Raw genomic sequence first — 11,467 nt, 5'->3', positions numbered from 1 at the left:
TCTGCTACCTGCATTGTCCTTAGCTGGATTTACATCATCCCCTCCAGAATGCCCAGATTCAAGATAAACTTTGGGTCGAGTATAAATCTTAAATGCTCAAAACAAGATCAAAGCCAAATACCTTTGCTGTACCAGTCCTTTCCTATTCCTTTGGAGTAGCTGATTGGACAAAACAAGACAGCCAGGGTCTTGACCGCCTGACCAGAAGGATCATGTCTGATTACAGTGCACAAAACCCTCGTTCCTCTCTTAATCGTTTATATATGCCAATCAATTCGGAAGGTCAGGGTTTGATTAATGTGGAAGCTCTTCATGATAGAATTCTATTGTGCACTTTTACACATATCTATTTATCGGTTGATCCTCTGGTGATGCATGTCAAGACTCATGATGAAAGCAAGGAATTCCACAGCTATTTTAAGCGTGCCAAGGTTGTTGGACACAATTTGAAATTTGAAGTTAATTTTGTTGATGGTGATGTACTGCTGGACGGTACAGTGATGGGAGTAAACCAGGTCAAGTCCTCCACCAAGTCTGCTCAGAGTCGGTCCTTTGTAGAGAAACTGTCTGAGAAGCCATTGCATCGTGTTTACATGCTGTGTATGGAACAGAACAGCAATCCAACCGACTCCTTCGCCTGGATGAATTCGGTTGGTCTCAAATGTGAAACTGAGGGCTTCTTTTTTGCTGCTCAGGACCAGTCACTTCCCACTCGCAATCGCCAGAATGTGATTCTTATAGAAAATATCAATATGAAATGTTCTTTGCAATGAATTCACAAAGACTGTCCAACACCTTGTCAGTGGATGCCCTTCCTTGGCACAAACAGCTTATCTTAAAAGACACGATGGCATGGCTCGCTGCTTTTACTATCGTCTCCGCTATGCCTGTGGCTTTGACCCCGAGGTCCATCCATGGTACGACCCTGAACATGTCCAGGGTGTCCTGGAAAATGATGCTTTCAAACTTCTCTGGAATAGGCCAATATACAGCCTGAGATGAATTCCAGCTAACAAACCTGATCTTGTACTTTTTGATAAAACCAATGAAATTATTTATATCATTGAATTTTCTGTCCTTTTTGACAGCAATGTGATTGGCAAGATTCAGGAAAAGCATGATAAATATGCGGACCTCGCCTTGAAATGTCTCGCTTGCATCCCAATTACACTGTTGTCAGGCTCCCCATTGTTCTCGATGCCCTTGGTTTGGTACCTCCTGATCTCTTGGCACAGACCAGGAGGTTGTGTTTTACCTTTATTTTTGTGTTGTAACTTCCTGATTACCTCTGAAGTAAATATTGGTGTATTCAGTTGCCCCACTCACCTGTTGTTTCTCTAGTGTCATCTTTAACATGAGTTGAAATGTAATACCTCTTAAATCTTTCAGTTCTTCATTCACTTTATGAAATACCAATTTTTTTATATCTCCAAAGTCTATATTTCTTTGAACTTCCATGTTCCAACCTCTCAAATATCTTCCTATAGCACGCTCAGTAGGTGTGAATTGTACTTCTATGGGTTTTTGTTCCTTTAGTAATTCGAAGAGCTAAGACTTCCTCATACGTGAATACCCTTGCATTTCATGTATTTGCTTTTTCATTTGCTTTTTCAGCTCTTTCACAGTATGGTTTTTTTATATTTTACCCATGATAAATATATTTAGTAACTCAGGTTTCCTCATACGAGAATACCCTCACATTCCACATTCATGTGCTTGCTTTTTCAACTCATGCACTGTAGTCATGTTACAGGATTCATTTATATGTGAAACATTTCTCTAATTGAATGTCCTTGTGTATTCACTTTATCGAGGCCGTATCCCGCTAGTTCACATTTAAACATTTATGTTTTGATTAGTATACCATGTCAACCCACGTAAATGTGGGGGAAACCTCCCCACTATAGAGATTGAAACACATAGTGGGGGATTCCCCCACAAGCCATCAAAATTAAAAGAATTTTTTTTTACCCAAAGTCAACCTTATGTGAACAAAGTATGTGAAAGGAAATGGGCAGTGCCTGTTGTTTTGGAGTATGTGAAGAAGGGGGGGTCTAGATTCGCGTTATTGTCGAATAATTAAATTTTTATCGTGTTCATTAAAATTCTGGCAATATGATTGGTTAACTGGGAACATTTCTTTTGAGTTCATTTCCCAATGAATCTGAAAAAATAAGCCATGCCCACCGAACCGGACTACTTTCGGACCTGGGGAATGTCGGGGAATACCTTTACACAGAGAGGGAATTCCCTTGCACTCGGGTACCTTAGCGAACTTTGGGTAAACATTGAAGTGATACATTGTGGTTAACATAAACAAACAACTCAAAATTATGCAAGAACGTTAATAACGTTGCAACGCCTCGACAAGAGCATGCACACGTTAGAACATCAGTTCATGGCATCGCAATCCCAGTCACATCACACCCTCTATCTACTTGCGTAAATACTACAATCTCAGTTCCACTAACTTCATATCATCGGGCTTCGTTTCCAATTCTCACTTTCAGTTCGCAGGTAGTAATTCAAACGTTTGAGCTTGAAACTTTGCCGATACCGGGACGCGTCACGTTGAGTTGTTCAGCTCTGATTCGCCGACCGATGCTGATTGGCGAATGGTTTGGTAGGCGTGTCATTTTATGTAAATGAGTCACCTGAGTCATGTCACGCCATTACCGAACTCTTACACTGAAAATGTTAATCGGTGGTAACAAAGATATCTGTTTCGATGAATTTGATTACATTTAAAAAAATATTGTTGAAAGGATATAGTATTTGTTGCTGAATTTAATTATAAGGATTGACTGTGTATTTCTTTCGTTGCATTGAATTATGAAACTAAAACCAATGTGCAACCTTTTGTAAGAATCCGCTACGTGGATTCATACAGTTTGCACATTGGTTTTTAGTTTCATTCTTCAAAGCAACGAAAGAAATACACAGTCAATCCTTAATTATATAACTTATATGGGGGGTGAGCCATAACCACAATTCCCTCTACTAATACCTGACTACCTCTGTGACCATGTCCCTGAAGGTGTTTCTTAAAACAGTCAATATCATCTCCGTAATAAATTAACTTTACAAGCAGTGAAATGTAGGACTAAAATATACGAGGAGTTGTTCCTATCTGACACAATCAAAATTTGGAATTCACTACCTGACAACGTAATATTTGCTAACTCAGGCCTATTTCTAACAACCCTGGATGTGCTTGCAGATACCACAATGAAGATACTGTTCATTTTCGTGTTACAGTTAATAATTTGCCGTGAGAAATGGTATAAGAACCCCACCTCAGAACCAGCAAAATATAACACAGACAAGTCTCATATATCCAATATTATGTATTGACCAAAGAACAAGACATAAAGATTCACAATAGAGGTTTCTAGCACAATGTGTTATGAGAGTGTAATTTCTGCAAATTGTATTATTAATTATGTAATAATTATTATTGGCTCATGACGCTTACTTTTTCTGAAAATAATTAGTATGGGTCACATTTCGTATAAAAAATGTTTAGCGCCATTAGTATTTTATCGGCAGGCCTTTAAAGTAGGTATTTAGAGTTACCTCCCCTTTACCTTTATGTTTTGATTATTTGGGTTTACTTCCAGGAGACTGTTCTAGAGCTTTCCATTTTAGTGGCGGTGGTCGTACGTGCTCGAACTTTCAGGAAATGACTGGATGTATATATAAGGCCTGTTGTTGTGTTGTCGACAATACATGGTTACACACATTTGTAGTAGCATATTATTCTGCATCTCCATCAATGTGTGATCTTCATAACTGCTGCCTGACCGCTCGCTCTGTTACATTCTACATGACTGTTTCTCACTCTGATATCAAAACTTCGGTGAGTTGGCATTATATTGTGACCCATTACTTTGGAAGTGACTCATTTGCATTGTACATGAAACAGCTCTTGTGAATCTATATATTCTTGCCTTTGATTGCTTGTCAGTATTATATTTTGCTGGTTCTGTGGGGACTTCTTACAGCTTTTGTCAGGGCAAATTTTTAACCAAAACAAAATCAGAGTCAAATCTAAAGTATTCACAAATATAACATCAACTCACCAAAGTCTTGCTTTTCAGTGAAACAGTTCTATTAAGTCTTTCACTACGAAGGCGTGTTGAATGTAGGTTGAAAGCTGATGAAGAGGTAGACAGATGTAGATGGGCCGAATAATGACACAACGTCCGTGTGTGTCTGGTCAACTCAACAACCAGTCACCGATTCTTGTGCATTCCAGCGAAGTATAGAACCTTTGAGAATCAAAACTCTAAAGATTATCATGCAATGATAACTATAACTTAATTACTAACAATACAAACTACAGAAAATACACTCTCGTAACAATCTTTTTACAGGTAAGTTATACAGTGCTATTAGAAATAATTCCTACTTCTACGTAAATAGCCACAATCTCCAAACTATGTTATATGGAATACCCGAGCAAACAACGATTTTAGAGACTTTGCATCAATATATTTTTAAATCTAAACGATTTGATAAATTATTTTAGATAATTATATGCAATCAGTCGATGAAGTGAAGCTGCACACTCAAGGTTCATAAGCACCTACAACACACAGATATAATTGTAGCCATATTTTTCTTGTGTATTTTGTTTCAATGATATATGAACTGGTGAGGCACTGGTATAATCAGAGTTCTGATTGTTTAATAAACTGGGTTCTCAGTGAATAAAATATGTTTAAACCACCTAATGTAATTGTACCTAACAAAATTATTGTGTCACATAACATCCACAGATAAGAAGCAGAATTACCCTGAGAAATCTCCTCAGCAAAAAGTCGACAAGGAAGAAACATTTGTGAACAGCCCACTTCACAATGCATGCAGGAAGGGGAACCTGACCCAAGTGAGGCGAATCCTGTCCCAGGGTTTGGTCGACATCAACAGCAGAGTCGGGAATCACGGGAAAACTCCACTCATGGTGGCAGCACAGGAGGGACATTGCAAAATATTTGACTTTCTTATCAGAAATGGGGCTAACGTGTCACAGGTGGATGATGATGGTAAGAACCTCCTTTACTGGTCCTGTAAGGGCGGACATGTGGGTATGGTAGAGTGTGTGCTGCCACAGTATGATGTTGATGTTAACGATTTCTTCATGCCCCCACTTATGCAGGCTGCTTTTGATGGGTACAGAGACGTTTGTGAGTTCCTTGTGTGTATGGGAGCTAATGTCTCACAGGTTGATGATAACGGATACAACGTCTTGCACTGGGGCTGCAGCGGGGGACACCTGGATGTGGTGAAATATCTACTTTCACTGTGCATTCTTGATATTAACAGCAGGGGACTGGATGGTAAGACCCCACTGATGGAAGCTGTATATGGAGACTACAGAGACATAGTTGAGTTGCTCATAAGAAAGGGAGCTAATGTGTCACAGGTTGATGATTTTGGCGAGAACGTCCTTCAAAATTCTTATATGGATGGGATTGAGGAGATCGTGAAGACCATCACCAGAGAAAACCTAGTCAATGTTAGAAACAGGAACAAGAGTGAGGTAACAGCAGCCATGACAGCAAAGTGCAACTGAATACGTGTCGTATATAACCTTATTGTTTTGCTGGGCTGTCCAGAGACATAATATCACCTATTCCACGCATAATCAATTGTTGGAGGCTAATTATAGAATGTGACAATCTACTTGAGTTACGCAATATGGATGGGATTGAGGAGATTGTGAAGGACATCACCCGTGAGAACATAGTTAATGTTAGAGACAGGAACAAAGGTGAGGTAACAGCAGCCATGACAGCAAAATGCAACTGAAAACGCCCCATGTATAACCTTCTTGTTTTGTGCTGCTGTCCAGTAAAATAATATCACCAATGCCATGGATAATCAAGTGTTGGAGGTCAATTATATATTATTATACCAGAATGTGACAAACTACTTTATTGGTGCACAAAAAACAGGCAGTATTATCCCTTCCGACATAAAATGCGTTTTGATGTATTCTCCACCTCGTCTGTCCGTTATCTATAATCATGACGTTGCCAGAGAACTACATGATAGGTAAACGTGGCAGGCATTTCTATCTAATTGTGAAAAGGTGCTTTTGGATATTTTAGAAATTCAAGTATTTGCTCTAAAAGCAGTTTAGATTTAAATGAATGGGAGGGTATGTATTGAATAGGGTTTTTTATTGAGAATAGCTAAAGGCCATGTAATACCTTCAATTGACACTTCGTATACTGCAGTCTTTCACCATTTAGAATTGTTTGACTCTGTTCAAAGTCGTGTGTTGTGTGGATCATACCTCTAAACCTAATCAGTCTTCTTTCAAGACTGTGTGGACAAAGAACGCGTTTTAGTCTTTTACTGCATAGGGCCTTCTGGAACGTCAGCCCGTTTCCGTTTCCATGGCACCACATTTGATAATGACTAATGTTCATGTGTATCTGCATAGAAATCCAAAGACTAAGGTACTGCTTTGACAGCTCAATAGCTGTTGTACAGATTAGAAGAAGAAGAATATAAATGTTTTGTGCAAAGAGAATAGGATATTGCGCAGTGTCTCACTTAAATGTCTGTTGAGAATGGGATCCAAAGCATCAGGTTTAGTATGTTTTGTAAAGCGCGATGAAGGCCATTTTATCACAATGCTTTGGGGTGTTTTGGTGCAGTTTTGGCAATTCTGCGTTCCGGTTTGATAAGTGTGTTGAAAGGTGTGATGTGTGCGTTGACATGATATTGTGTGGTGTGTGTGTGTGTGCGCTTGTGCAATGTGTGGTGTGCATGTAGTGTGCGTTTGATGTGTAGATAGGTGTTGTGTAGTGCAATGCGTTTGTACTCTGTTCTGTTTTTGCAAGGTGTATTGCATTACTTTTTTGTGAGTGACTTCTTGTGACAGGCATGGCGTGTTACGTTACAGTTTGATAAACGTTTTATTAAAATGCTATTTGAAATAGGAAAAAAGAAACTATTTTATCTCTTCAATCGTTTATCTCAACTATTTTGGTAGTTGAAATGTGGAAGTGTGAAATGTCTGTTAACATAAGTTCGGCCTAAGTACAGTTCTAGTTGTAGGGAAATAGGAAAGGTGAAAAAAGGACTTACCGAAGAGAGGTTAGTACAAAACTGAGTATTGCAGACTTTTTCAAAGTCTAAAGAGACATATTTGGAACAGACCACGGCTTTATGCAAATTAGTGTGTGATGATATTGTTTCAGAAATGCACTTTTAAAATGCCCTTTTCGAAATTAGACTTGATTATAAAAGGTAGCTGACGTAGAAAAATAAATCATAACTTACATGCTGAAACTGTTTAGGATGTAGCTGTCCTGGAGTCTTGCAATAAAAAGAAGCAGGGGTCGTTTCAAAAGCAGGACCAGGACGGGAGAAGCAGACGATGTTGTTCTCGGGTAGTTGTGGTGGTCTTATGGTGGGAGAATGGTGTGTATGTGTATGTGCGTATGCCCCATGGGGGAATTAGAGCATGTAAGTACACGGCATGTCATAACATATCCAGTGCTGTCAATCTTCAGGTGGTCATGTCACCTATATATTTTGAGACATTAAATACAATGCTTTTCTATAGATATGAAATGGAATGTGATACCTGATATCTTAGCATAAACCTTACGAAGGACGTGCAAGATGTTAATCATAGGATGAGACATATCGAACGCACACGAAAAAGCACAAAATATCTCTGAGACTACACATTGTGCCAGTAGGCCGCACATACAATTCATTCCAAATGAGTCGATAATCCGTCCTCATACTCGGTTGAGTAACCAAATTGCCATCTACAGTCTGATCTATTGTTTTCAGTAGCAATTCGTATTTTTTCAGGTCTAACCCGATTTTACGAGTAAACATGCTTTTCTGAATATCCTCTCATGCATCCCACTGAATGCCCAGTTAGGCCAAAGTGAGTTATTTCAACATATCCTATTTGCTGTTGTGTAAATTTGAGGGATACAGAGTAACAACCTAAGAACAGTTTCGTTCTGTTTCCCCCAGTACTTTAACACCTTCAACAACAATTCAACATCCGTCTTAATAGATACAGATATAAAAAAGAAATAGTTTTGAAAATTTATCTAACTATTCTATTTCTTTTAAAAATTCAATGATTAAATGATAATTAACATTAAAAAGATCCTTAATTGTTTTGACATTAAAATATATGTCCCTTGTGATGGCAAAATCAATACAGTCAAGCAAGACATGCTTGACTGTGATTCCTTCATCACAAGCGATACAAAACGGAGGATCCTCACCTTTAAGTAAATATTCATGAGTGTATCTAGTATGGCCAATGCGACATCGCCGCGTAACGACCTCTTCAAATCTGGACTGACAACCCAAGTAGGTGTAACCAATGTAGGGCTTTATTGCATGTAATTTATTGATACCTACCTGGGTGTCCCACTTCTTCTGCATCAGATCACTGATGTAAGTTCTAATGCTAGCTTTATAGTCTGAGTATGGAATAGGAAGTGGTGTTACAGATTTGTTGAGTGCTGCCTTGGCAGCAAGATCAGCCATTGTGTTCCCAGAGATTCCTATATGGCTGGGTAACCAAGAAAAGACAATGTCACATTGGCCAGTAGCAAGATCATTATATAACTCAACAATTTCTATCAAAAGTGGAGGTTTACAAGATAAGTGTTTAATAGCCTGAAGACAAGAAAGAGAGTCAGAAAAGATTATATGTTGTTTATGTTTAGGATGTCTTTGAATATATTTGAGAGCTGTTAGTATTGCGTTTGCTTCTGCTGTGAAAATAGAGCTGTTATCTTCAGCATTATTGGAATCAGAGTTAACTTTTATCTTTTCCTGTTGTTTCTATCATCTCTGAAATTCAGGGACATAATTTGCCGAGGAAGAATATTTGGCAAGTGTTTCGCCAATTCTATTTGCAATGTTGGCTTTGTTAGTCACTAATTTTTAGCGGATTTTGAGCCTTTGCCTTTTATTCACTGAACCACGTTCCACACCTTAGACATGGGCGTGCATGAATTAATTTTTGATACGTAATTTCTTCAAGATTGGCGTTTGTTGTGCTTATACGTACGTCGTGCTTTGGCACTAGTAATTTTAATATTGTTAAAGTTAGGAACAATAGGATGTCTGCGAAGATATTTTTCTGCTTTCTTCCTACGTTTTCTTGCTTGTTTGCATTCGTAAGTAAACCATGGTTTACGAATATGAGGAGTTGCAGAGGACTTAGGAATTGCTTGAGCAGCAATTTCATTCAGTTGTGTTGAAAAAATCTGGATGGAATCTGCAGTTCTATTGGAGCAAGTTTGGTGACTGAATCATGGTGGTTCAATAGGTGATCACTCTCGCGTGACGGGAGAAAGTGAGATCCCTCCTATTATCCTTTGTAGAGGGAGTAACCTCCATATCCAAAGGATCAAAATTGTTATGCACAGGTACCTCAGAAGGAATAGGGGACGTGACCTTTTGCTGTTTTTTTAAATCTTTTCTTGTCTTTCTGTGACATATGAGTAGTGCCTGATTTCTTAGTTTTACCTCCGACTGACTGCCTGTCTCATCAACAAGTTTATTTTGAGTTTGAGTCTGTGTTTCCGAAGTGGTTTTTTTTGTAGTAGATTCAGTAAGGGTGATGATGTTGACGGGCTGATCTGACCTAACCATTTCAGACTGGCACATGAATGATGCAGCTGCTGCAGCACGCCCTATTGCAGCTGCATATGTGACGCTTGAAGAAGGTGTCGACTGGTTGGCTATTAACGTTTTTGCTTCCGCAAATGAAATATTGTTTTGACATTTGATCTTGATAATCTGAGCTTGTCTTTGCCACTGAGGACACATCTTTGATGAGGACATATGTTTGTCACCACAATTTGAACAGTGACAATCATTTTCACAGTCTGATCCATCATGGTTTCCACCACACCGGTGACACATCACAGAGTTTGAACAGGACCGTGAGCCGTGACCCAATTGTTGACAATTATAACATCGTAGTGGAGTTGGGATGTACATCTCCACTCCGATAATGAAATAACCAGCTTTAAACTGACAAAGTGTTGACCGGGAAAAAGTGAACAGATAAGTATTTTTTTCTGGATGATCCCATCTATTTTGTGGAGAAACGTTTAACTGATGTTACACCTTGACTTTCAAGTTCAGCTGCAATTTCCTGTTCAGAAATGTCAAGGAGGTAGTGAGCTCTGTCCCGGACAATGTCACGGTAAGAGTTCAATGTCCTGACACAGCAACCTCAACATTGACAAATTTAGTAACTGATAATAGATTCAAAGACTGCTGTAATTGGTTCATGGTCAAACGCCTCAATAACTAGGAATCGAGCCCATGTGTCTGCGTTTTGAGAAACATGTTCATGTGTATGATCAAAATCCTCTTTTTTCATTTCGAATTGAACCAGAAGTGTGTTGTGACATGGTTAATAAATAGTATTCGACATCCCCACTCCCCACCCGCCACCAAGTGTCAACAAGGACAGTGTTAAAGTGCAGTGGATATCCAGATGCAAACACCAGGGATATGGGGATGATATATACTACAGTAAATATGACATGAGTAACCATCTTTGTCTAATAAATTAATTGCTCGGCTGGTTCTGCCCATAACAATTATACATAGGCAGACAGTATTCAGCGGTCAACATTACTAGATTGGCCCATGAGCCACCACCTCCTGGCATAGGACTCTAGGCATTAAATATATCGATAATTTGGAAATGAGAAGTCGAAATAGCCAACACCCAAATAGTGAGTGAGTGTGCAAAAAAGATTATCTATGTACAGGGCATGGCATGACCAACCGATTGATAGAACCGGGCCACCTGTCTAGGTGAAGGTGAGGTCAGGGCCAAAGTGGTGTGTTGTGCAACAGGAACACGGTTTCAAACTCCCATTGCCCTCAACCACCAGGATCCCTTCCTCCACCGACACAGGGCCGCAACCCACGGCAAACGGGTTGGTGCCCTCGGGTCCACATATGATCATATGATATCTCTTAGTAGACGTAGTTTTGACAGTAGATGTTGTATACTGTGACGTTATGTACTTGAGGACGACAGACCTCGGATATTTGTAACTTTACAAAGCTGTGTTGACATTTTGGTATTTGTAGTTAACAAATATTTAACAATTCCTTGTATTTCATACATGTATATATCTTTTGTCACAATCAACATACTTCTAAGTTTCCTTAGACATGTATTAAAAAATCTTAGTTTTCAAGCTGAGCAATTTTTAGCAAGGAAAGTAATATTTCTAATGCAAAGATAGAGAATCGTTTGAACTGCGATTTTGCGGGGCTTTTCTCATCACATTATTTTCCAACTTGATTTGTTGAATTTGTATTTTTGATCATTTGTTTTGTAAGTTCATACCGAAAGGTATCAGAATCTGCCAAGTTGTGGTTTGGGTTGCATGTGACCTTTAAATGTATTTGTAGGCAACGTGATTATTCTTGC

General features: G+C 39.0%; 1 protein-coding gene across 1 annotated transcript; it reads left to right on the top strand.

Annotated features, from left to right (window-relative positions):
- The first annotated feature begins 500 nt into the window (after positions 1-500).
- On the top strand, positions 501-5,578 carry LOC137256486 (inversin-A-like). The gene is made up of 2 exons (XM_067794323.1): positions 501-600; positions 4,782-5,578. The coding sequence occupies exons 1-2, from the start codon at positions 501-503 to the stop codon at positions 5,576-5,578; spliced, it is 897 nt and encodes a 298-aa protein (XP_067650424.1).
- Positions 5,579-11,467: the final 5,889 nt, after the last annotated feature.

Source organism: Haliotis asinina, chromosome 11 (genome assembly GCF_037392515.1).
Source record: "Haliotis asinina isolate JCU_RB_2024 chromosome 11, JCU_Hal_asi_v2, whole genome shotgun sequence".
Classification (NCBI taxonomy): Eukaryota; Metazoa; Mollusca; class Gastropoda; order Lepetellida; family Haliotidae; genus Haliotis; species Haliotis asinina.
Note: the sequence above shows the minus strand (reverse complement) of the source record. Positions and strands in the feature narration are given on the sequence as shown.

What these genes read in the sequence shown, in the direction of transcription:
- LOC137256486 (XM_067794323.1), top strand. Translation starts at nt 501, where the DNA reads ATGGGAGTAAACCAGGTCAAGTCCTCCACCAAGTCTGCTCAGAGTCGG. An exon ending in GCATCGTGTTTACATGCTGT is followed by an intron (nt 601 to 4,781) that starts GTATGGAACAGA and finishes TAACATCCACAG; the next exon opens with ATAAGAAGCAGAATTACCCT.